At 36.6% G+C, this 27,998-nt stretch overlaps 2 protein-coding genes across 4 annotated transcripts; both read left to right on the top strand.

Moving 5' to 3' along the window:
• Positions 1-174: 174 nt before the first annotated feature.
• LOC138126252 (hexosaminidase D-like) lies at positions 175-9,020 on the top strand. 2 transcript variants are annotated; one of them, XM_069041973.1, is made up of 3 exons: positions 175-633; positions 694-1,038; positions 1,096-9,020. In XM_069041973.1, the coding sequence occupies exons 1-3, from the start codon at positions 540-542 to the stop codon at positions 2,475-2,477; spliced, it is 1,821 nt and encodes a 606-aa protein (XP_068898074.1). In that variant the 5' UTR covers positions 175-539; the 3' UTR covers positions 2,478-9,020. The 2 variants fall into 2 exon arrangements, with proteins under 2 accessions (XP_068898074.1, XP_068898073.1); XM_069041972.1 differs by having other exon boundaries at positions 175-1,038.
• On the top strand, positions 1,793-19,058 carry mio (GATOR complex protein mio). Of its 2 annotated transcripts, none has more exons than XM_069041971.1 (13): positions 1,793-1,893; positions 14,719-14,840; positions 14,894-15,091; positions 15,139-15,456; positions 15,507-15,699; positions 15,753-15,949; positions 16,945-17,114; positions 17,170-17,408; positions 17,463-17,823; positions 17,875-18,149; positions 18,344-18,554; positions 18,606-18,793; positions 18,850-19,058. In XM_069041971.1, the coding sequence occupies exons 2-13, from the start codon at positions 14,729-14,731 to the stop codon at positions 18,929-18,931; spliced, it is 2,544 nt and encodes an 847-aa protein (XP_068898072.1). In that variant the 5' UTR covers positions 1,793-1,893; positions 14,719-14,728; the 3' UTR covers positions 18,932-19,058. The 2 variants fall into 2 exon arrangements, with proteins under 2 accessions (XP_068898072.1, XP_068898071.1); XM_069041970.1 differs by lacking the exon at positions 1,793-1,893 and adding an exon at positions 12,629-12,654.
• Positions 19,059-27,998: the final 8,940 nt, after the last annotated feature.

Here is a 27,998-nt window from a genome sequence, read left to right as displayed (position 1 = left end):
CGCGCACATAATTTGCAAAAAAAACAATCAATTTTACCGTTCAAACTGAAATTATATCGTTTTCAATTGTACGTGATTATTTTGATACGGGTTTTACTTCAAAATTTATACAGTCCGATGTCTTCAGATTCATTTTCTTCTGATTTTTGAATGTCCCGCCTACTCTTTCAGAATTCGAAATGTCAAAAGGTCGGCGAATAGTTCAGGCCCGAATAACTAAATTTTTGATTGTCGGATAATAAACAGTCAAAGTGAAGATAATAATCAATATTGTGCTATGTGTGTTCTCACGGATGTTTTTAAATTAGTTTTGTGTAAAAACAACTTATTAATCCATAATGTGAAGAATTTTTTTAAATAATCGACAACCGTTTTCCGTATGAAGAGATTGCTAAAATGTAAAAATACTCAGTTAAGAATGGTAATTTGCATATGAGATACATTTCGTACTCAGTAGCACAAACTAGCAATAAAAACAAGTTGTGGGTGTTGCAATAGAGTTGACAAGAAATGTGATTTGACATACATTGTTGAAGAAAATGAATAGTTATGTGCAACATATAGGCTTAACAGCTTGGAGGAAGAAATCTGCACTGCTAATTGCATCAGGACTCCTTTCCCTGATAATATTTGGTTTGCAATTTTCAAGGTTAAGTGACAAACCTGCAATAAGAGACGAGAATGTCATTCCAGGTGTTATCGTCGATTCTTTCGGTCCAAACGCCAATGTCAAGTTTCTGGAAGCAAATCAGAAGCCCCTCGCCGTAAAAGCTGTCACAAATGAATTGATTTTCGAAGAGTTTGCAAATTTAGACCAACCCAGTCGAGATGACATTGCTAGAAAACGCTCCGGAGTTGATTCTCCAGAAACTGAACAACAACTAGGAATTCCATATGTTAATTTGAACCTGAATCGCCCGTACATCCCCAAGAAACGTATCGTTCACCTAGATTTAAAGGGAGCGCCTCCTTTGACCACCTTTTTTAGAAAGTTTTTTCCACTGATTCGCAACATGGGAGCAACTGGAATTCTTTTGGGTTTGTTTTTAAATAACATAATCCAGTAATAATGTGAATGAATTTGTATTTTTGCAGAGTATGAAGACATGTTCCCATATATGGGAATTTTGGCCAACATTACTGCAAAAAATGCGCTTACTAAGGAGCAAGTCGAGGAAATCTTGAAATTGGCAGAGAAATCTCAACTGGAAGTCATCCCTTTAATCCAGACGTTCGGCCACGTCGAGTTCGCCCTGAAACACTCGGAGTGGGCCAAACTGAGAGAAGTCCCAGGCAGCCCCCAGGCTCTTTGTCCCAACAGAAACGGCTCTCTGGATTTCGTCAAGGAGATGGTGGTGCAGTTGATGGCTTTGCACCCGAAAATCAAACACCTCCACATCGGCTGCGACGAAGTTTTCCAAATGGGTGAGTGCGACGTTTGTCGTCTGGAGCTGCACGAGACCCTCTTCTTGAGACACGTCCAAAACGTCGCCAAACTGATACACGACAAGTTCCCCAAACTGCGTTTGATAATTTGGGACGACATGTTGCGTCATCTCACCCAACAGAGCATGCTCGACGTGAATCTCGGAAGTATTGTGGAGCCGATGGTGTGGGTGTACGCCGAAGACATTTACAGATTCGTGCAGCCCCCCGTTTGGGACAAGTACGGAGCTGTCTTCAAGACGGCGTGGACGGCGTCGGCGTTCAAGGGGGCGTTCGGGGAGACTCTGTCCGTGCCCGATTCGAGAAGGCATCTCGAGAACAATCTGAGGTGGTTGGAGGTCATGTCGGCGCAAGACACCAGTTTCAAGAAGGGCTTCACCGGTATAGCCTTGACTGGGTGGCAGCGTTACGATCATTTCGCCGTCCTGTGCGAACTGCTGCCGGCAGGTATACCATCGCTAGCTTTAAGTCTGATAGCCACGACTCACGGCTACTTTAATTCGAGCTTGAAACACAAGTTTTTGACGGGACTGACGTGTCCGCAGCACAATTCGGGTCGCAATCAGCCTTTCATCAATCTAGATGCGGATCCCTACCTTTGGGATAAGTTGGGGAGGTGTATGTTCCCAGGGAGTCCCTTCTTTAGATTAACTTACAGACTGCACACGATGGAGAACGAGGTCGAGGAGTTTATAAAGTCGACCAAGAGGTCCAAAGGGTGGATGACTGATTACAACGTTAGGCATAATTACAGTTTACCATTAAGGGTGGACGAATTATCCGGTGATTTACCGAGGATTTATCACGGTACAACTTCTCTAGTCAGGTCGGCTGTGGATGCCATGGCCGACATTTTCGATAATTATACAATAAGCGAGTGGATCGAACAGAAAATCTATCCGTACATTATTCACTTAGAGAAAATACAAAATGAAAGTATTGCGTTGAAGAGTGTCAATCATTGGTCGGCCAGACCTTTGCCCCCTCTCAAGGATTTGCAAAGGTTCGGTGTGCCCATTTTCACGAATTAATTGTTGAAATTGTTGTTTTTTTGGTTTCACTCGATTGTCGATTATTTAAATGATTGTGTTCATATAAGTATAGGTATATCAAGCTCTCCAGTGTTTCTAAATTAGAGGTATTTTCATATTTGGTGGCGGAAACAAAAGACAGAAATGTTACAAAAATGTATTGTCAGTGTCAAATTTCGCCGTACAAAGGAATGTCTAGGTAAATTTAAATTTTCGCTAAATAGATTGAAAAAACAAATTCTAAGGAAACCAATTTTTGTCAGTGCTTCAAAAGGAAAAGTTATTCTCATATAATCAAACGTATTATAAATTATTTCTCTAGTTCGACGATGAATTACTTTCTTATTGCCAATTTGCTGCATTTCTATCGAAATCACCAACGTCTGAGAAATTTGACACTGACAGTACAAATTAGTGACATTTCTCAGTCTTTTGTTTCCGCCACCAAATATGAAAATATCTCTATCCAAGTACAATGCGGTAAAAAAAAAAAACAGTACTCGATTAAGTCTTATGACTTAAAGTTTTTAATGAATACTCACAAGTACTTATTTATTGGGTTGTTCCCGTTTTTGAGAAATTTACTTCACGAATTATTTATATATTTTAGTAAAGAAATAACCGTTTTCTAAAATGAAAAGTTTTTTATATTACATATAGGTAATTTAAATGTTTTATACGCGCGTCGTAAAACTGGTTGTTAATTAATAAGGAACAGGTATTTTATAATTATATTATGTCAAAAGTATATTTAGTATGCAAAGTGAGTCATATTTCTGCATTTGTTGCAATGGTAGAGGTGTTGGATTCTCTCATGGACTGTGACCTTGCAAATACTTGCTCGAAGGCGGAGCGATAAACCAGTGAAAAATCTGTAAATGAAAACTGAAAATGTCGACTGTTTTCAAATTCAAATAGACGAGAGAGAGAGAGACGAAACTAACGTAACAAGTGAGGATGTTTTCCGGTCGGTTTGTAGCGCGTACTTGAGACCGATATTCGTCCTTTGTGCACGTATGAGTTATAACCCATGAGAAAATCCAAGACCTCAAGCTTTATAAGAGTTCTTGAATGTAAACTTCCATACAGTAGGTATACAGACATTCATTTAAACGATGACAAAAGTTCTTTAATAGAACGGTGGGATGATTATTTTGACATTTAAAAAAAAATCGTTTCAAAGAAAAAGTTTTCCACTTGTATTGTAAATAAGCGTTAATACCCACTTATTATTATGAAACGTGTGTAAACATGATTAATTACGAATTATGTATAAATACCAACAAGTTTACCGATGATTTTAGACATAAAGGTGTGCGAATAAGCTAATAACAGGATATGTTGTAACATGTACATGTACAAAAGTAACAGATAATAAGTACGTTTACAAAATGAGACTGGAAATATTCGTAATTACCAGTGGCGGCTCATGCTGCGAGGCACAGGCGCACGTGCCCTCCAAACTGTAACACCAGCAAACACGTGACACGATTGTAATAATGGAAAACAAACCTTCACTAGATCTGTCAAGAAGTAAAATAATTTTATGTCGGAAACTTTGGCTAGCAACGACAGGCCTGCGATATCTACGGTTTAGCTGGTTTGTCCCATAACGGGTCATCGAAAACGAATGTCTACACATTTACCGTAACAACGCCATGTTCGGATAGCCAAATAAAGTAACTGAGGACACATTTGGTGTTGCGTCCATCCAGATTTGGCTTATGCGTATACAGTACGTATTTTAAAATTTGTTGAGGTAGGAATGTCGCACTGCACTTTCTTAAAAATAGACCATTGGCGTATGAAAACTGTAAGGGCACTAGGCGAACGCAAGCGGGGTTTATAAATTAAGAAAATCGTAACATAAAACATGCTGATTTAAAATATCTATACGTTTTTCTGGATTCGAGGTAGTAAGTAAACTATTTTATATTATAAATACAGAAAGTCCAACCCGCAAAAATTTTCATTTAGTTATTTCTTGTGGATACACAATAATGAGGCAGTCATGTTTTCCCAATACCACTCAAGTGTATTCTTACGGTGCCCCCATCTAAAAATAATACGAGCCGCCACTGGTAATTTCCGGTAGATGTGAAACATTTAAAAAGTAGTTCATTTAACGAACGAGTTGAATACAACGGGCCGTATCACGACACCCTTATTAAATTTAAACATGATTAATTCCCATATACGTGTTCAGCCAATTGGAGCGCTTGCTTTCATCCAATCAAAAATGTTTATCGCGGTTAAAACGTCCCGCTACTCTGTCATCTGTCAAAAGTGATTAAATTGCATGCTACTCCTGTCAGATTTTCAATTTGTTTTTAATAACTAAGTAGTATAAATAAAAGTTTGTATTTTGGAATTAATCTTGTCAAGAATAACACGACCTGATTTTTTATATCTGATAAATTTCCCAATTTTCACTTAAACATTTTTGCTTTAGACAATTTTACTCGTTGAATTTGGGCATTTTTATTCAAAGTTTAAACCCCCGAGAATAAACCAGAATAAAAATGCCCAAATTCAACTCGTAAAATTGTCAAAGCAAAATGTTTGCGTAAAATAGAAAAATTTATCCGATAAAAGAATTAGGTCTTGTTATTTTACCTTCGACTAATTACCATGGTGACGAATTCATCTCTTTCTGGCAGGTTATAATTGCATATCGTTTTTGTTTACTTTAATCACGATTTTAATTAACGACAACTTTAATAACGGTGTCGTGATACGGCCCAACGTTTTTTTGTTCGACGAGCCCCTTGAAGGCTCCAAATCGCTTAAAATCTTTAAAATTAGCTTGACGTTTCGTTTTGACAAGTTGTGACATTTATCACAATCCGTTCACACAGGAGAAAATTCTCAAATTCTGACAGTATCGAACAAAAATACGATACATTTATCATTATCTTTTACATAATTATGATACATATCAAATTAATTAGATTTACAGTAATACGAGCATATTATAAGTGTGTTTGATTGAAAAATATTTGACATGTCAGTTCGATGTTATCATTTGATTATTATTATTATTTTTTTATAATGTTAACAATGAACATAAATCATTTCTTTTGCTGTGATGGTTGACATAACTTTCCGACCCTAACGAAATTTAAATACAACCAGCAATAGGTACGTTTTTCATTCATAACTTGATCCAAAAACATGAATTATTTTAAAGTTTTGTATGGTTTGGACATCCCTCACAAAAGTCTCAATTATAAAAATTTTAAAATGGCAGTAATCGTCAATATTTCTTTTTATTTAAGAAACTGACTCATACCGGGTGTATTATGAAAAATCTTTGGTGCTGTAACTTCCTTATTTTTCATACGATTTTAATAAATGATGTGTCAAACAAAATCGTTTTAAATGGGCTACAATTTGAATTGATCCAATATGTGTTCTTGAGTTCTGTTTTTGACAGATAATAGTCAATTTTTTTTTTCGAATTCCACTATTAACTTTTTTTGCTCAGTTTATAGAGATTTTTATTTTGAATATGAAAATGTAAACAACCATGCTCATGCATAGAAACAAAAAGAAGAAATTAAAAAATAATGCATTTTTTTTAAATCAAGCAGTCACATTAAACAGTAACAAAAGTGCATTCTAATTTTGCAAAGTGACTAAGAGAGCTATGGACATTCCAGACAATGTCTATTTGACTCCGGCCGATAACAGAGATGATTTAGTAAGAAGAATCGTAGCAGTATGTGAAGAAATACCACCAGAAATTTTATTAAACGCCGCAATAGGCGTCAGTGGAAGGTGTCGAATGTGCCTTAGAGAGAATGGAGGTAATTTCGAACATTTGCTATAGTAAAGTTATGGTTATTTGATTTTTGGAAATTCTATTTTTTTTTTTTTATTAAAAAGAAATTTTTGATTTTTTTATTTTAATGTTTGTGTATTCAGAAGATAAACGTCTATCAGAATAAAGATAAAAAAATATACAGTGCAGCTTAAAAAAACAAAGTTAGCTGTGATCTGTCAAAAAATATAATGTTTTAACAGTGTTTGTGTTGTAAATTGTTTATTTACATAAAGGTAAACAAAGTTAACAAAGGATTGCGGTGAGACTCTTGAGGGAGCTCGAATGATTAAGTGAATAATAATGAATAATTGTCCATGCGTGCATCCCTTTTATAGCCTGACTGGAGATGGTCCCGCACGCTCCGTCAGCGCGCAGCTGACGGGATGGTAGGGGCCCAGCGAGTTGATTCTCGCTGGCGACGGTAGCGCTTCGAAAGGGGTAGTACGGGGTGCTTTGGTACTACATCCGTGATTTATGCTACATCGTCAAAAAAAAATCATAGCATGTCGGGCTACAGTGTTTCTAAAACGATTTTGTTTGACGTATCACTTATTAAAATTGGATAAAAAAATAAGGAAGTTATAGCACCAAAGATTTTACATTATACACCCGGTATATCAATATCGTATCGATCGTTTCGTCATTGGAGCACATTTTAATTAACAAAAATTATTTCAGAATTATACAAAAAGGAACTGTCAAGAGATTGCCAATAATGTCAGGAGTGTCCAGATTTCATAGTAAATAAAGGTATACTCCGTACGGTGATAGATTGTACGTTTTTAAATTCTAGTTCCAAAACATAAGGCAGTGAAAAATACTAAACTTTCCATCTCAATTGTTTCACGTTATATGGAAAACCGTTGTATCCCTGCAGATTAATTCCCGCCACACTACTCTCTGGGTCTGTCTTCTGTCAAAAAACGTACAATCTATGAGAGTACGGAGTATATCAAGTTGTCACTGAATAACGTATTACTGGTTGCATTTAACTTTCGGCAGGGTCGGAAAGTTATGTGAATCTGTCTGTATAGACCACTCTAACTCGGTAATTGGCGAGTTCTTCCACTGGTTAAATTTAACACACGTATTTTAGATACACCCCGTACATGTGAACTTTCACATATTGGTCTAGATACCAGGCTTTTGACCAACGTGTATAGAATCATGACTCACTCTGTATACTATCCTTTTTTTTAATCTACAATAATTATGTATTCAAATTTTGAAATTTTTACAAATACATATGTATTTGTTTATTTATGATAACTGGTTGACAACATAGATTCGTAGAGTACACTCTAGGATCTAGGTCATCAGGAACACGATTTTTGAGCTTAATTACAATTTATAAATTTTATTTTTCGAAAACATTTATTTAAAAAAATATGCCGTGTGAACAACAATCACTGATTGAGTTAGCAATAAATTCTGGGAACTTTTGGTGACTTTTATGTCATGTTCCAACGAGAAAACCATTTTATTAATAAAAGAATACAAAAACCAAGACGTTTAAATATGAAATGTATACCAGCTGTCAATAGTGTCAATAAAACAAACCGAAATAGGTACAATTCAGTCTTGAAAATTTCATGTAAAATTTTTTATTGCCAACTGAAACAGTTATTGTTGCTCACCCTGTATATGTATTTAATAATTTTCACATATTAGTTTTCTATTTTAAGAAAAACTATTGTGGCGAAGGAGGTTTCTGATCCACCCGATTTATCGTTTTTTTTTTTAAATAAATCACAACACTTCGAAAACGATATGAATATCGATCAGAAAATATAGTACCTAATCGAAAATCACCACCTTTACAAAAGGGGATTGAATATCGAAATTCCCAAAGAAACAACAGTGAAAGTTAATTGGTATGTTTTAGAGCTTTAATTATGTCATTTATGTAGCATCGAATTCATTAATTTTCTTGAAATACTACCAACAAAATGCGAAGAACATTCCTAACTGAAATTGTACAGAATCTGTGACATGTTGGTTGTTAAATAAACATCGACGTTATTTATTGATTTTTGTGATTGAAAAAATACTCGTGGGTTGTAACGAACGAACGTTACGAATAAACCTGTGTCCGATCAGAAGTTGAATTTTTCCAGAATCACACCACGAACGCCGGTGTCTCGAGTAATTTGGTGCCTTTACAGGCGCAGGCACCGGAATGTTTAACATGAACTGAGCTTAAAACGGGAGAGAGTTTAAGAATTCTCAAGTAGAATAACACGATACGAATCTCGGTTTAGAAAGGTACAAAAATAATTTAAAAAAAGATCTGTGCAAGCATCGCTTTAATTTTTTTTAAGAATCTCACCGACTCGTGACATTCTAGACTGTAGTATGGCAGTGAAACAATAAGGAGCACTCGATTAAGATGAAATTATTTGAGACCCAAGAAGCGTTTGGATGTGGTGGGACATTGTTAGAGTGATAGGTAGACGTGAACCGTAGACATTTATACACATACATAAAGAGTAGCATTTGTTGGCTATTGTCTAAAGGACGAGCCGCCACTGAGAGTACACATTCTAGTATGTTTGTTATATTTTTATGTTCCATTTTCAGGATATAGCTTTTGCAAATAGTTTTATCGTCGTTCAGTGAATTATATATGGTTGAGAAAATCAAGAAATGTTAATCGTTTATTGCGAACTAATGTTAAAATGTATAAGGAAAATAATACAAACATAGTATAAGTAGTAGTACGTGTTTTAATTGATACCTTTAGTTGTACCAGGTGAACTAAGAACGTTGATTCCACTTTGTTTCTTTAATTTATTATTATTTTACATGGCATACGTACGATGCGCTCAGAGATGGTAAAAACACCCCAAGTGCCTAGCAGTGGATCTAAAAATTCGGATAAAATCAAGATCGATTGGAAAAATGTGTTGTACCTATTAAATAAACAAACTTACAGCTATTACATTTTATAAAATCTAAACTTCGTTAAAGAACATTTGATTAAAAGTCACATTTTATATATTTGAGCTAATCAGATTTGAGTATTTTTTAATCAAATTTTGATTTCGCAGAAATTCTAACCAAAGTTATACAAAAAAGGTGAACAGAGGTGGAGAAATTTAATTATTTCAAGAATTACACACCCATCTGCGACTCGTGCTTATTTCCACAACAATGAAAGCATTCCATACACTAATAATTAGTTGATACCGGCTGAAGCAATATCAATATCATCTTTTCCGTTTAAATGAGAATAAATGAAAATATTTCATATTATTAGAAGATTGTGTGATAACTGAGTGATAATACATACATACTATTACAAAAAAAAAAAACCGACGTATTACTCGTTAACGGTTTGTTTTGTATATAGTATATAGGTATAAAAAAAAATGCATAACACTTTCTATGAACTGTTTGTTTAGTGCCTTAAAAGTGGAATAAAAAAAGCTGTTATGTAATTAGTCACCGAAAACAATAACAATCTCTACACACGCACTTAATACAGTCAGTTTGAGAATGTATTTGTGACTCGCTCACACATTTACAGATTTATATACAGGGTTTTTCACGAGTGATAATAACCCCGACGGAATTTAAAATGCTACCCACAATACATTTCCGAAGCAAACCTGGATATTATAGGCGTCCATAGCAGGTTTGCTTTCCAAATGTATTGTGGGTTGCATTTTCTGCAATTCCGTCGGGCACATTATTATCACTCGTGAAATACTCTGTATAGTGAAATAATCCTACGACGGGAAAATAGTCCCTATGCTATTCTACACTGCATACTTAAATGGAATGGACTGTAGTACAATACTCTCAACAAAAAAGAGATAAAAGACGGCTATGGAAAACAAAATTTCTGAAAACCTGTGGCGTAACTTGAACCCTAGAACTTGAACTGTTACTTCTCAATTTTGACATCTATGTGAATTTTATATAAAAAATGGTTTTCACTCTAGAGCACAAATTATTTGTTATGACAGAATCCCATTTTCAAAATCTTAACAAAGAAAATGGTGGCTGGGTTTACTGCAGGTAACTTTGTGGGTGTTGCATCACGGATGTGGTATAAATATTGCAGATTGATCCTACGTTTTCTAAAGTTTTGTTTTCCATAGCCGCCCCTTGTCTCTTCTTTTGTAGATCATATTGTGTAATGTGTACAGTTAGTTAATTTCGGGATTAGAGATGGCATAAAATATGCTAAGAATTGATAAAAATAGTGTCACAAAACACCAAAAGGAACCTATCATGTTTTAATTTAAAATACATTAACTGTCCTCTTTGAGCCCGTGTTTAAATTCTACTCTGTCGACCCTATTGGCCGATGTCTGACCCTATTGGCCGATGTCTTTCCCCATCCATTACAACTACGAGGGCAAAGTTACGGTGGTTTTTAAGTAGAGTTTGTAAAGACAGATAAAATATACAGAGTAATCGAAAAGAAAACAAATCACAGTAGGCGTTACAAATTATCGGTCACGTCGTAGCGGATCATGTGCAAATAAGCGTTCAATGCATGGTGGTCTCAAACGCTAGGTACTTTATAATAAATCATACCTCATGAATTTTAGGCGTTTGGAATTGTAGGTAATTGTGTATTTTATTATTATAATCTGATAATGGAGCAAATTGAAAAAATAAACAAGAGCAAGATTTTACATTTGTAAGAATGGGTAATTTACCAGCTATACTTACAGGGTTATTCATGAGCAACTTCCGATGAAAATTTCGTTATATGCAACCCAAAATACAAACAACTTCAACTTATAAAAAATGGGTTTTTATTTTTTAGCACGTAGGCTTTGAAAATATTCAGGAAACAAATAGTGCGTTGTATTCCTTGCGAAGTGGGCTTTCAAACGAGGTGTCACTTGGCATACCCTTACATTTGAAAAAAAATTAGGGGTGGTTGCAAACTTCCGGAAGCAGATACGCAAAAACCATATATGCCAAAATGGGGGCAAGGAAAAACAAAAATCGACCTGTTTCGGGATTTTTTACAAAAATTACCAATGTCCAAGTTATAAATTTTATTCCAGTTAAAGTTTCCACACTGTATAAGAAACCCCTAGAACTTGATATTTTGTTTAATTCGAAATAAGTTAGCAATCCAAGTAGCTTGGCGAATAAGATTAATCATGACACCTTCTCTTTATTGAGGTTATGAGCAAAAGTTAATATAAATGTTAAAACTGACATGACAGACAACAAGGGCCAGCAATCGTTGATTTAAGTATTACTTTTTATAAATTTAGGAAGCTAGAAACCACTGGAAACTGTAGTTTCGGTTGCATATAACGAAATTTTCATCGGAAGTCTCTCGTGACTAACCCTGTATTGCCAAACGCGACGCCACTGATAAGCAGATTTTTCTGTGAAATGTTAAACAAACGTCAGTTTTAAAGCAACGGTATTGATGTTAACCTTGGAAATAGTTTTCGATTTCGGCAAAGTTTACGGGCGTTTCCTGTAGTTGTAAGCAACAAGTATCCCAAATTAAGTGGTAAATAAAATGAGTTTTACCATTGAAGATAACGCATTGATTATTAGTAATTAATTAATAATAGATTTTTCGAGATGTAGGCAACCAATAAAACAACTGCATAGCGAGTATACATATGCGTACGATTAAGCTAAGAGAGATGTTTCTATAAAACAAAAGGTGCACTCTTGATTTGTTTTCTTGTTGATCACTCTGTAGATCTCAAACAAACAATAGGTAGGTAAGTATTCTAATTTACGGCTTTCGGCAATCATCACAAAACACATGAGACAACGGTCCTTAGAGAAAACAAAAAACTTATGTCGACACCAGACATATCACCCATTTACCTAAAGTTTTCAGAACTTATTCTGTTTTGGTTGAAAATCGGCACAAAACGATAAGGTTACAGACATATTAAATTTTGTTCGAACCTGTTAATTTTGTATTTAATTTTTAATGAAATATAAACGTTTGCTTAAAACAGACTTACGTGCAGTCCATGCAAATCAGCACTAAGCCCTTGAATGTGTAAAATAGCTTTTCATCCTTCGTATAATAATTCACCTCGCTGCGCTCGTGCAATAAACTTACTCTCGAAATGAAGAGATCTTCAACCTCTTGTCGTACATCGTCCAAGTTAGTAAGTATGTATTTATCTGTCTCTGTTAATTTCTATTCAAAACCTTACCCTTGTTGATTCTTTGATTAAAGAGATCTTATTCTCTTTATTTACTTACCACAAATGTATTTGACAATTGGAATTTTGTTTACATAAATACTAATTTGACATATAATCAACCAAAACCGTACAGCAGTTTGAAGTTTTGTTTTCTTCTTGAACTGTGCAAAACTGTATAACTGAAAATGTTCAGCATGTAAGTTTAGTTTTACCCATTTAGTATTTGAATTTTTGGTTTTTGGGAGCGGCAATATTTATTAAAAAGTCTACTTTATTAGAACGTGATTTATTTTCAACCTGTAAACCGAGGCAGCAATAATTATATGTATAAATAATGACAATGAAAATTATACAAACAAATAATAATGTTACAAAATCTTCGAACAGTAAATTTTTTTTGTTGCAGAAAGACGATTAAAATTAGTTTTCTTTATATTTCTCTTGTTCAGCGTACATTTCAGATAGCTTGTTGAACAATTCCAGCGTTTTATTCCTTTGAACCGCATCGAATGTTCTTTGTTTATCTCCGCATAAAATTCTAACACTCCAAAACTTTCCAATAACTTTGGCAAGCTGCACGATTGCTTCTGTATTTGGTGTACTTAAAATAATTTGATTGATTGTAGCAAGGCATTGCATTAAAAGTTCCTCCAATTTATCAGCATCTTCTTCACTTGCGATTCGTACAACGTTTGTCACATAAAGAGTACTGGCCAACAAATTTAGATGAGATGTTAATTTATTTAAATCCAAAGTATTGAACAGCTCAGTAAAACGAGTCACATTGCTTTCCAAAACTTGAACAATTTGATGTAACGTGTTCGTGTGAGTCACTCTATCGATTTCTTCTTTTATTGCTCTTCTTTTCATTTGAGTTTTGAACAAGCGATCTTTTTGCAAAGCTAACTGCCCTTGAACGTCTTCTTCATACTTGTTCACCACCCTTGTTGCGATTTTTTCTTTAATTAATGCTTGCAGATATTTACAAGAGACTAGACAGCATTCCAATTCACAATTCTCCGTAAAAGTGGTGTTTGTTGTTTCATTGAGAACAAATTTTTTAGACAGTTTGAAAGAATTTCGGGACAAAACTGACCATCGAGATCTTGTATTTGATGATCTTGGACATGCTGGAGTTTGAAACATGTATGACGAAACCTTCAAGTCTTGCTTCACTAAGGGGACAGTTGCACTCTTTTTTGTAGCGGATTTACGAACTGTGGATGATGCCGAACTTCCAGGTGTCCTGAGAAGTAAAGGACTTGGAAGATCCTCCACAGACGACGATGAACCTCTTTTGTCATTCATTTTTCTCAACTGACTACTGTTATCATCCTTCACGGACTTTTTACCAGAAAAAATTTAACAAAAAACGATATAAGTAGGTACATCCGAAAGTATTCCTATACGCTGTTGCCACATTCTCAGTGACTGAATCTTTCTCTGTCTCCCTGACTAAGGTTTTTTAACAATGGGTGTGTCATGTCTCACGCCTTATAGATATTTATAAGGCTATTGGAGTGCTTCTTATTTATCATGTCGCATGATGTGCCTGCTTCTGATAATGTTCTCTATTTCGGGGGTCTTTCTGTTTATTCTGTTAAGTAGTCTTAATTCAATTTTTATGTGATGGTTACTGATCCTTGATCTTATTTCTATAATGGTGTCGGAAAGTTCGTCAATAGTTCTTCCTAAGTATCTGAATTTTCCACCTTGTACTCTGATATTATCGTGCATCATATTCAGATGGTGGATGGACATTATCTCTGCTGCCAACGTTTTTGGGTGTTGATATTTAGCTCCCTTCTGATTCTTTTTTCCGAAATGCAGTTTAGTACCTAGTTGTTGTGGTTCTACTTCATTAGAAGCAATTAAAATTGTATCATCTACGTATCCTATGTTATTAAATAATACTTCATTTACTTTTATAGCTTCTGTTCTTTCGTATTTTTGCATGATTTTCTCGTCTATTTTGATTGACGCATAGATAGTAGATGATATCATTAAGAGTAGAAGTGAGTTTTTTTTGTGTTAAGCCCAGAGAATGAAGACCGAGTACCGAGACGAAGACCTATGGTGCAAAATTTTCGATTGCACCTGGTATATTCGATTATTGTGACATTTTACAGTGCTACCAACTCAACACTTTCGTTTTAAAAAATCAAAACATAACCTATAAGCAAGTTAAGCTGAGCGCAAACATTATCAACTCTGCCTTATTCGTTTAGTAATAAGTGTCTATGTAGCATAATATTTGTAGATTCCACAAAATGTCTTCAAAGTTAGAAATACAATGGTCTCCTATCACAAACAAATTTATCACATGGGGTTCCGAGATTTGTTTGTATGAAGTCCACCAAGACCGCGACAATGTTTTTCAAAGTAACGCACAGCGTAACGACCTGAACGATACATTTCAATCATTTTTTTTTTAGGTATTAAACTATCTAGTACAACTTCAGCAAATTTATTAGCTACAAACACCAATCACCATTATGTCAAATGTTTAGATATATACCCCAAATCAGACACAGATTTGCTGTTAGCTGTGGGTCTGTCAAATGGAAGAATTGCCTTATCCACATTTGGGCCTACAGAGTATGATGCTTTGGGTTTAACTGGAAAAGAATTAGGTTTGTTGACTGGTGTTAGTTTTGTTAGAATTATGTTAGATTTCTAGTGCCAAGACATGCCAGACAGTGCAATGCAGTCTGTTGGAATACAATTGAAACAAGTTGGGTGGCTGCTGGTTTGGACAAGTACAGAGCAGACAACTCCGTCCTCATTTGGGATATAACAAAATCCTCACCAAATAATGAGAATAACAACTCTGGAAGGCTGGCTGTCAACACTATGGCCCCAGGAGTAGAACTTGCAAAGCCAATAGCTGAGTTTGGGGTGTCTGAGACAGCCCACAGCATGGCATGGTTTAGCAGTAACAGTAAAATCATTGCTGTTGGTATGAATCTGAAGAATATCAAGTTTGTTGACATCAGAGGTGATCACTACCAGTTATTTGAGACACCTTCAACTAATAATTATTTCCAGACCCCAATAAAATCACAAATTCTACTTTAACCAAAGCAGTGTTTGGATTGAGTGTGGATCCAAATGATGACAGACACCTAGCGTCATTTTTTGAAAACAATATCTACGTTTGGGACACCCGCAATTTCGAGAAACCAATTCTCACATTACATCAGAATAAACCAGTGATTAAGATCGCTTGGTGTCCTACAAAGTGCGTCCTTAACACGTTTTTCATTATTTATTGTGAATTTGTGGCTCTTGTAGGTATAATCTCTTAGGGGCGTTACAAAAAGACAGTTCTGTAATTAATTTGTATGATATTCAACACACTGTCATTGGGAATGAAGAAGTGGAACCGTCGGTTTTGGAACGAGATGTGGCGCCAGGGTCTCCTCATAATATTATGTCATTTTCTTGGCATAATTCGGATGAGAATAGATTCTTGACAATTGCGCTGTCAGGTGAGTTTCTAAATGCCAATTTCCGCCAATGAGGGCGCCACAAAACGAGCGCTTCACTAAAAATAATAATCAATACGTAACATAACAAAGAACAATAACACTAAACACAAAAACAACGAACAGTAAGGAAAAAATTCGTTAATTTAATTTCAAAGCAGCAAAAAAAGAAGGTTTTTTGACCTCAAATTCAAAATGTCATTTGAACAAGAAAGATTCTTGGTGACAAAAACTTGAGATGAATAATATCCCTAAAAAGCACATGTTCAGCAGCGCTCTCCGGGGATCAATCAAACTACGCTTTTGAACAGGTTGTCATTCTGATCAATTATTAATTGTTTATTTAAATGCGCAAAATCCAAAAGTGTGTTAATTAAGTTAAAAAAGTTATTAAAAAACTAAACAACACGTAAGTGTATTATCCAAATAAGGGGAAAATAATTTCTTTTTAAACAATCCACACATTTTTTTTTTGTATTTCACTACAAATGTATAATTGATTTCATATAAATGTTCATCAAGTGAGCTGTGCATTTGTAAAAGCACCTTTAATTTAGTTACATTACAAAAGTCACATTTATGAAGGTCATGTCCAATAAATCTTTACTTGGTAAAAATACAAAGACAAAAACAAATAAGAATTACTTTAATTTAGTCAGTAAAAAGACGTAACATTGCTTTTGAAATCGGCAATGTTAAAATGGACAAAAACTAAAAAATTAGTCAAATCGGGTTCGCGCAGAGCAAGCAACTTTGAAAGTCAAAGTCACTAGCTTTAGCTTTACTACCAACAGAAAATCAGATTTTCATGGCTTGCTTAGATGCACATTTATATGAAATTGAGTATAAAGTTTCTAATGTCATCTAAATCCTTTTTTATCTTAAATGGAGTTGCTGTTTATCAGACTTAGGTGAAGTATGTGATGTATTTTCCTTTTTGTTTGACTTTACTGTTCTGATTTTTACATTTTCCTTTAATTAATTTCTTGTCCAAATAGGAACCATAACCGACTACACCGTGTTCGACAGGATAACGTTAAACTGGGCCCCCACATCGAACGTCGTTTGGACCTACGGTCGAAAAACAATGAAGTACATAAACGACTGCCCCTTGCAAGACATCTCCACAAAAATCAGACAGAGGGCGCTGGCCGGTTATGGCTTGAAAGTAAGTCAAACAGCAGACCATCATGAACCCTAAATGACAAGCGCACTTCTTGAAGGCAGAACTCTACAAAAACGGCGAAATGGTGGACAATGAAATGTTATCGAACGTCTGGAACTGGTTGTTTCTAAGCGGAAAGCTCGTAGACGACGGGACATTGACAGGTACTCAATGCAAACATCCCGGAGTTCAGGCCGTGTTACGAATTGACCCCAGCAACAGCAAATCGGAACTTTACTCTCTTCTGTGGTCAGATTTGGGGAACAAGAATTGCCAGGGCGTCGTCAGAATATTCAAGTGAGTCGTTGCGCCGAAAAAGTTTCACTTGTTGACGGTGTTGTTGCGTTGCAGACACGACGATCGCGACAAAGCACTGTATTTGTGTAGTTGGCATTTCGAGAGAGATTCGAATCAACTGACACAGTTCCTCGAGCAGCTCGAAAAAGAACAGGCGTACACTAGAGCTGCAGCGATTGCCGTGTTCAATTTAAAGATTCGTCTGGCGATTGACATTTTGAGTCGAGCCCAAGAGAGCGGATCCCACAGTTTGGCCTTGAATGTCGTCGCAATGGCTCTCGCGGGCTTCACCGACGACAAGAACAGCGTCTGGAAGCAGTTCTGCACCACGGCTAGACACAAACTCTCCGATCCATATTTAAAAGTGATATTCAGTTTTTTGACAGCTGAAAATTACAACTTCGAAAGTGTGCTGGTAGGGTCGTAGCGAATTCTGCGTTGTCGGGTTTTAAAGTTGTTTTTGTAGAATGAAAATGGTGTAACGGTGGATGATCGAGTCGCTTTTGCTTGTATGTTCCTACCAGATAATCGTTTGCATGACTATTTGAAGAAGTTGTCCGATAAGCTGATAGAAGAAGGCAATTTGGACGGGTTATTACTTACGGGTACCAACCAAGACGGAATTAGATTATTGCAGAAATATTTAGATGCCACTGGTGATATCCAATCGACTGTTCTCATCGCTGTACGTGCCTTTCCGGTGGAAACGTTTGCAGAAACCATAAAAGACTGGATATCGAGGTAGGGCTAATATAGAACGGCTGGATGCATGTTATGCGTTGCAACCCTCTCCTGTTAGTCATTAAAAGGACATCCACGCCTACGAGATTTACAAATTCTTATTAGACTTTAGTAAGAATTGACTGCAAAAGCAATCCTTCATTATTATGTAGGAGCATATTGGCAATATGATATCGTAATAAAAAAATTCGCAGCTATCGGAATCTTCTCGACACTTGGCAACTGTGGAACGAGAGGGCCCACTTCGATATCATGTTGAGTACTTACTGGCCAGCGGACAAAGCACCCCAACAGGTTTACGTTTCTTGCAATTTCTGCGGCAAGAGCATCTCGGCCTACATGTACGGCCTCACGAGGGGACGAGGCCCCTTCTCGCGAATAGGCGGTACCGCCAACAAAGTTAAGGTGAGATTCGACCAGCCCCACGTACCAAATAGTATAATCGTTTCACCTCAGATGTCGTCCTGTCCGAATTGTCGCAAGCCGTTGCCCAGGTGCGCCATCTGTCTCATGCCCATGGGCACCACAACTGGAAATAATGCCGGCAGCGACACCGCCAAGATAATAGAATTTTCAAATTGGTTCACGTGGTGCCAGACGTGCAGACACGGAGGACATGTTTCTCACATGACGCACTGGTTTGAGTAAGTAGATGGCGCCACAGGCGCGAGTGGAGATGACATATGTGTTGTTTTTTTAGCGAACACTCCGAGTGTCCAGTGACTGCTTGTACTTGCAAATGTTTTTCCGTAGACTCAGTCAGTAATGCGATGATTAAGTGAAATGCATTGTTGTGATATTTTAGACTGTTATACACTTTTGCTAACGAATTGTACTTTAACTAATTGTCTGACAATTTTTCGTTGAATATACACCGAGTCGACATTTTTGTCAACGTCATTGTCCGCATTTAGGAAGTTTACTTATTCCACGCTTTGAAGAATCCATCTCCAGAATATCGATGAAATTCACTTAGGTACTGTATCACCAAAAAAAATCATTGATCTGAGTTTTTTCCTGCATATAAGTAAGAGCTCTATTTTATTTTAAGGTATTTAATTCTGTTACTACAGTCGAGACATCAAATTTTCTATAGTTTAATTCATCCCTCCTGTTGTCAATTTTGATGTTACCAAGACAACCAAAATGTCAAAACTTTTGATTTCTTACGTCAGACATAACCTATTTGAAAAGGCATGCCATTAAAAGTCAGAAAAGCGTGATTTACTTTACATGTATTATAAATAGGAAAATTCAGCAGTGGAACCATGTAACTTTATAAAGATAGAGATACAAAGGTGACAGAAAAGAAAAGAAATTTCCAAGCCCGACCACCGAACACATTTTCAATCTCGGTTCGGAATCGCTCGGCTCAAGAAACATGTGCTATCCTTAGGATACCGGTTCTTAACCAAGGAGTATAGAATAATAGGGAGGGGACATACGGCCGGCCGAGTGAAGCCGCCTTAATGCGCATGTCTGCTATTAGTACGCCCCAAGAAAGTAAATCAAATCTTCAAATCACTTGCGTTGTGATATTTAGTGTGGTTTTCTAGTTTCTCACACTCTGAATAAAGTACCTAACGCTTAAGGGGAAGAATACGCCAGTGGTGAGAGCCAAATTCTAATTTTCACATTTAGCGCTCTTCACGAAATGCTGTGTTCGGTATAAAATTTGTCTACGTCGTGTTGGCTTCTCTGGTACCTTCTCATAATCAGTTTACACTTTACAACAGGGCAACGACAGTTTTGTCACCAGTTTTACGACACTTGAAAGGACAAGTGGTGCCCAACTGCCAGACAACTTATGTATTCTTTTTTTGCGGATATATGGCATAATAATAGGTAATAGTGTAACATTTTCACACTCCGTGGATCGACGATTTAAAGAACTTATTTAATGGTTTATTTAACACCTCTAATTTACACTAGTTCGCTCTGGATTTCAAATGTCGCTGTTCCATTACCTTTTAAAAAATTCTGAAAATAAAATAAATAATAATAATTAGGTCAAAACTATAACCTTTCAGCCCGTATGACTTTGAGACTAAAAACAATAGATATTTTCAACAAAAAAAAATAACATTGGCTATTACTCGTACTAGTGTAAGTAAAATTAAACTGGACGAAGGAAGTAGGTACTTTGCATGTCTGGATGGAACGTAGAGGGTTGGAAACTGCAATTGAAAGTTCTAAAACAAATACCGTTCAATTTGATGTTGAGGGAAAATAAGCATAAATACTCGTCTATTTTTGAAGTGAAACTTTTTATGGGAGGGTCTTGAAATTCTGATCGGCAACCTTTTTGTGTGACGAAAAGTGGTGGGGGTAAACACTGTCTCGCACAACGGTTGCGCCAATATTTCGATCTCACTTAATTTGGAGTCTAATTAATTATGTAAATTATAATAATCTGTTTAAGACGATACAAACATCCCTTAAAATTGTGTATACATACTTCTGTCTTTGTCACACTCACGGCATTTGTCGATATTGTCCTCTCTTTTAATTAAAAATGAACAATGAGGTACGCATTTTGATAGATATTGTTTAGTGTTATCGTTAAAATATACAATTTTGTTGTAAATATGCTTAAGTCAGGCGCAGAAAGAACAAGAGCGTGGCGTGAGAGAAAACGTACGAGTGAAGTGACAGTTCAGAATGTGAAAAAAACGGTGTAAATAATAAAGACAATGAACCAGCAACTAGCATCTCGGCTCAGCCACCGCCTCTTGCATCTATCAGTGATAATTTACAATATTCTGATTTTCCTGTAATACAAAAGTTTCACTTCTATCGTGCGTCTTTACGACACACTCTTTTTTTTTTATCACTGTTCAATCGTTACCTCTCTCTACCCCAACTTAGTGGTGCCGGACCCCTCTGGCTACTCCGGCTACCTGTAACTATATACGAGCCCTGTACCGCTAATTGTTTTTAAAAATACATTCGCCTTCCTCTAAATAATATTTTCTATTTTCACTTACAATACCCCGAGTGTGTTGATTGTTCCGCTCGAACTAATTAATCACGTTTCCGGATATTAGTCAATCCACGAGGGCATATTCGGCAAGAAAATCGCAATGACATGGACATTATGCTTCTTAAATTATAAATTTCTGACAAAAAAAGTCAAGTTGTTGTGATGATTTGAATACATTACTTTTTCCGCCAAATATTTGAACCTGCGCAAAACGGTAACAAATGTGGTCGTGATCGTCATCGAATCGGAGGAGCCCTACGTTGTGATTTTCTTTTGGCGGAAAAGGTTCGGAATGCAAACGGTGAGGGTTCCAGTTGGAAGAGTGCCGCAAATAAAACACACATGTGAGGGACGCAAAATACCTTTTATTAAAAATGTCTGTAATAACTTTGATGAAAAAGAAATTGAAACGAATACAAAGGGCAGAACTTAAGTTTAACGAAGTACAAGAAATTAACTAGTTGAGTACATCACAAAGATAAACGACAAGATGAATGCAACAATATTTAACATAACAGAAAAACGGGCACATGACAGACAAAATGACAGTTAAAGCTTGCAAAACAAGTAAACAAATTATGGTGCAGTTATTACAGACAGGGACGGATGAAAAACCCTCTTCAAAAACCGTATCCCAGATATTACTCATATTTTACAATTCGATTAATGACAAAACAATGTTTAATTTGGAACTACGCGGTCAAGGTACGCCGACGGGAGCTTAGAGCTGGAGATAACAAACTCTCGGCCGCGAGGGGACTCAGAAGAATAATCTGAATCGGCTTGAGACCAGCGACGTTTCTAGATACTCAGGTTAGTAATGAAAGTCGGGCTATTTCACCGACCAAGAAAGACTGACAGAGCGCCTCGGGGTTGTACGATGAGCTTCCCAAGCCGCTTCGAGCAGAGCTTGCTCCACCTTCCCCAACCAACCGTTTACCGACAAGAACCTAAGATCTCTAGAACCGCAACGGAGGTTTCACGTCAGCATTCCAGAGCCGCATCGAGCAGAGCTTAGGTCCGCCTCCGCTAACGGCCGTAACTTAACCGTGGCCTCCCCAGGAATTTACTAGACAACCCCACGACTTCCTGATTGAAACCTAACTCCCATAGTGGCGCACTTACAACATTTTACTTTAACTCTTCCGAAATCTAGTGGTGCTTAACAACAACATAAAGAAAACCCGAGTTTAATTCAATCGAACAACGCGTAACATTAAACGATGCGAAAATTCAACACAACAAAGCGCAACATTAAACAATGATCAAATAAACAAAACAAAACGCAACATTAAACAAGGATAACATAAGCAAAAACAAATCGCAACATTAAACAATGAGGAAATAAAAGAGAACAAAACGTGAAGTTAAATAACGATAAAATAGAACCACTTTAAATGGCACAAATATCAGTAAACAACATAAATCACGAATACAATAATCGCTGGTAATGTTAAACAAAAAGAAAATGGCGGGTCGAGTGCCGTTAGAAAATGTTAGTGAAAAAAAAAACAAAATAGACGCACGCGGTTTGGACGACGGCTCCGAATTTGCGAAATTACCAGATTGTTAACAAAATGAACCTCCCGGAAGAAAGATAACGCCTAAAATTAACGAATGGGCGCTTCTTAAAGCAACAGCATACAACAAAATAAGATCTACAACATACCCTTACCACGTGGTCCTGGTCCCAAGACAAAACACAAAAAAAAAAGCCACGAAAGTGGGATAAATTACCCAGGTGAATTAAAAAAAACGCCGGATTCTTCACGGGGACACAAAATATCTACTCGGAACGGTGGTGTAATCGGTTCAGATGTAACTTACAGATTTTTGGAATATTGGATCGCTCTTCGCAAGGTCTGTTCGTTTCGAAAAACCAAACAAAAGTGACCTACCCCCTTCAACCACCCGCGCGAGCGAGCTTCAACCCCCGCTATATTTCCGCTCGTAGTTCCTAGTCTAGCCGCTAGTACCTTCACATTTGGCGCGCTGTTGTGGCGGTACCGGAAATTTAAATTTAAATTTTAAACTGGGTCGTCACTACATTGTATAACAGAACTATCCTTGACAACTGAAAAAAATTTGAGATTTTTAATAAACAAATGATTTTGATTGGCTGAAAAAATTTCCACTTACATATTAATTTCATGTTGGGTTAGCTAGGTGCAAAAAATTTCCAGGAAATTGCTATATTGTTGTAGAAACGACATCGAATTCTGTTTTTCTATTGGCTATTTTTAAGTGTCGTGAGATTTTCAGTACTAATACATACAACGAGAGGGTACGAAATTGCCGGAAATTTTCGATCTCATTATACGAATATTTGTTTCGACGACAAATTGTCTAAAGCTTGTTTGACACGATGCTAAATTTCGTAGTAAATTTGTTAGAAAATGAGAGAGACCCTCGACAGGACCAATGAACGATCAGGATCATAGTCTGTCTTTGTCAGATCCTGATCGTTCATTGGTCCTCTCTCATTTACTAGTAAATTTTCTCAAAAATTTAGTATCGTGTCAAACAAGCTTAAGAAACAAATACGAGTAAAATGTGAAGCAAAATTTCCCGTAATTTCGTACGACCGAGTTGTATTCGGCATGACAATTCCAGGAAAGAAAATTTTATTTTTACCATTTACACAATTTTTTTAATTTATACGTATTATAGTCTTTATGACGTTAGCGTTAGTTAACTTAGTTGAAAAATGAGTTTAGCAAAATTCGAGGAAGGAGGAGAAAATGACAGTGATAATTCGAGGAAAGATTTCTGAAGTGTTATTATTACGCTTTATTACGAATATCAACTGTTCACAGTCAATGCTCTATCAAATCAAGCTAAAAGTAAATGCAGAACGTTTTTTTAGATGCAGAAACTTTTTTTTTTGTAAATTTCATTACGCTCCTAGTTTTACTGCTCTACCTGAACGCAAATTCCAGGATGCAATAAACATTCGAGTGCAACCCCGTCCAACACAGTCGAGGCGCCAGCCCTTTGACGGAGACAACACGCGAAGAATAGAATGCTGATGGCTGCATTTTCACTTCGTTGTACAATCAAATTTTGTCAAGGAATTACAACGATTGTAATTACTCAACAAATTTGAAATTTCACAAACACTTCAACAACACATCAATGGATACATCTTGATTATTCTTGTTCTCATCTGAATAAAGTCCTGTTCAGAAAAATATTCTAAAGTAAGGCAAATTATTAGGCGTTTTCTTATTATTTTTTTTTGGGAAAACTAAGGCCGTCTTGAACATTTTGAATATCAAGAGCCTTCAATCTACACTAGTTTTATGGCATATATTTTTTTCAGGAAAATGTATTGATTAGTTTGGCCACAATTTGTCGACAAAAATCGCCTTAATTTGGCTCTCACCACTGGCGTATTCTTCCCCTTAAGGTTGTGATGAACCAAGTGGGTAATTCAAAATTCCCACCAAGCGGCCATTTCATTTTTTTTCTACCAACATACGCAATGAAAATAAAACCCGCGAAATTTAAAAATGGCCAAGAGCGCGTGATCGTACCTCGTTAATTTCCCTATGTTGTGTTTTTTTTTTAATACAAATTTAAACATTACCAGATTCGTTCCAACAGGGTTTGTGAACCACACAGAAGAGTGCAAATAAAACAACACAATAATTAAAAACCAGCTATTTATTCAAAGTTATGATTTTCGCTAACGCCGGGATTAATGAATAATAAAACGTCTCGGGAGAGGGCACCCAAGTCTCCCCAAATGTGAGAAGACTACTCATTTAGAACTCTAGGAAAATGGTGAGCTCTGGCCATGCCCCTAGACCCCCGAATGAGGCTCCGCTAAAACCTCTCCTGAAAATACGAACAAGTCCGAAGTGACAACGTGGACGAGACAGTTATTGAAAATTGAGCAAAGCTGATTTCATAAACAACACAATCTAAAATTCAGGAAAACAGAAGGGTCATGTACATTACAAACAATACAGTTACTTCGGACCGTTCGAGCGAGAGCGAGCACTAGACGAGAACTTTAGCATACTTTGTCTCTTTTCCAAGTTAATTTACAATGTGCGGTGTGCGGCAGATACGCTATAGAAGGAGCGAGTGGCTTGTGTGGTCCGGTGGTCTGTGGCACCTATCCTTACGACTTTAACATTTCCCGCCTACCCGTGATTTAGTGCTAAGGGAAAAGTCCTAACTGCTTTACGTTAAGTCAACAAATGGAGGTACTCTAAGTTCATCGGTTGAAGTGAACATGACTTTTCCAAAGCAAAAGAAAAACAAAACGCGCTTGTCAGGCTACACAGACTCAGGGAAAATAGACCTGATCACATTTCCGGAAGTGTGCCATGGAGCTCGAGTATAACCCAGCATTCAACAAGTCCTGCCAAGCGTTAGGTTTTTGGGTCTCCCTTGGGGTGCAAATTTTATGAGGGCCGCGAGGTCGTGTTCAACGCTTGTAGGTTAGAGGAAAACAAAACCCTTCAACAGAGAGAGACCCTCGCGGTAAGGTCAAGAATTTACAACATCTACAACAAACTGGAAAAAGCAAACAAAAAAAGAAACGCGACAAATATTTGTTGACAGAGCTATCTAAGAACACTTTCAAATTGGGATGGAAAAGTGGTAACAACCATTAACACATACATAAAAATAAAAAGAAAATAAAAACCACAGTCCGGTCGACCCTAGCATATTAGAGCCAGTTTATTGACAAGGGGGCGCTTTGAATAATATGGAGGGCGCCCCGGGACTAAGTGGTAGTAGATCCCTAGCTAAGGAAAAACCCACGGAGACACCTGAAATATAAACACATTTGGTTGCTACCGGGATGGAAAGTGGAAACTTTGAAATTTTGACTAAAGTGTTGAGCAATAACTAGGTACTTATTACACCAAAAGCGTCACTCGGCTTAATTAAAAGGGGATCGAAAATGAAGGAGTGCGCTTATAAATTGTGAAAGCCACAGACCCACTCTAAAACTTGATATTCTTCTCTTCTAGGAAAGTTAGTGAATTGTAAAAGCTGATTTGACAACAAAAAAAAACATAGCCCGTACGATTTCATAACATTTACAAAGCTAGACCCAAGCTGCCTTACGCTCCTTCGCAAGCTTATAAATGTTTAAAGCGTAATACTTGGGGATGGTCGAGATAATTGTGAATTTTTGTAAAACACGGTGGAAACATCTCAAACCCACGTGCGACCCATTTGTGTCTTATTATTGTTGAACTACATTTCGCGCGCAACAGAAATAATTTTAGTACCCCAACCACATACCTAGTTCAAAAACAGAAGCTAGACAGCAACATCTAGCACGATTAAAAAAAAACAACTAAAATCGCACAATTTGAACACAGAAAAATACATCGTACTTCCGCACTACTCTGCAGTCAAGAACAAAGTGTCTCCAAAAAAAAAACATGGCCGTTCATCCCCTGTCGACTTTCACCCCCGCCCCTAGCGGCCGCTGACGGTATCAACGTGAACGCGAACGTAACATTGCTTTTTTTGTCGGCGGTTGGTTTGAATTCAAAAGCGGTTATCTCAAGGTATAAGATTATATGGCCCTTTAAAAGTATTTGACCGGAGATAAACGTCCCTTTTGTCGCAATTGCAGTAGGCGGTCAGCTCAACCATAAATCATGCTTCAAGCAATTCTCTGTTGTGAATTCCAGAGCCGGCCTCAAAACAAATGCGTACCGACGAAATTATATTTATTTATTAAATTTCAACTATCCCACCTCCACCCGGTGGCACGGCAATTTTGCCGGAGTACATACACTATTACGGATATTACTATCAAGTAATAGTGCAGTGCTTATCAACATAATTACCGGCGTCTTGCCTCCGCATTTTGACTTTGTTGTGTATTATGTTCTGTGTCAATGTTAAGGAACTTCCTCACGATGTGACATGAGTATAATAATATACCTTTTTGAATTTCAACTACCAATGTGTTATCTAAATCCAGAATTTTTAAATTTTTAAAAAGAGATTGCGGTACTATTCCCGTTGCTGAAATTACAAGTGGTAAAATCGAAATTTTTTCTAAACACCAAAGATTTCTCATAGCAACGGAGAGTTCTAAATATTTATTAATTTTTGTGTTATATGTCTGTGTTATATTATGTGAATTTGGAACAGCTATATCTAAAAGATATGCTTGCTTTTGTTGTTTATTTAAAATAATAATGTCTGGTCTGTTATGCTTAATATGAATGTCAGTTAAAATTGTTCTATCAAAATATAACTTGTAACTGTCATTTTCCAAACAACTTTCTGGTGTATAACTATAATGTGGTTGTGTATTCTTTAATAAATTGAATTTAACAGCTAAATTCATGTGTATAATTTTAGCGAATATATCGTGTCGTTTTTTATATTCGCTTTGAGCCAAAACGGTGCAAGAAGAAATAATGTGTTCAATTGTTTCCCCTTCAGTTCCGCAAATCCTACATTTATCAATTATCGATTGTAAACCGCATATGTGTTTTTTATAATTTCTTGTATTTATAACACGATCTTGTATTGCAAATATAAAACCCTCCGTCTCTGGGTGAATATTTGATTTCTTAAGCCATGCATGAGATGCCTGAATATTAACTTCTGGTTGTTCCAGTTCTTTAAAGTATCTCCCATGTAAAGACTTCTGTTTTATATTTGCTATTGTGTCAGGTATATTTGGCTTAACAATGTCTGAAATTATATTATCACTTAAATTTAAAGGTGTGTAGCCTTTATCGGCTGAAACCAAAGCATTGAAAAAGGTGTTATCACGAGCTCTATTGAGGAAGTAATTTTTTAGTGAAGCAATTTGATTTTTTAGCAGTATTTCTAGATTTGAAAAACCCCTACCACCGTTTTCGCGTGGTAAA

The sequence above is a fragment of the Tenebrio molitor genome, chromosome 3 (assembly GCF_963966145.1).
Source record: "Tenebrio molitor chromosome 3, icTenMoli1.1, whole genome shotgun sequence".
In the NCBI taxonomy this organism is placed as follows: domain Eukaryota; kingdom Metazoa; phylum Arthropoda; class Insecta; order Coleoptera; family Tenebrionidae; genus Tenebrio; species Tenebrio molitor.
Note: the sequence above shows the minus strand (reverse complement) of the source record. Positions and strands in the feature narration are given on the sequence as shown.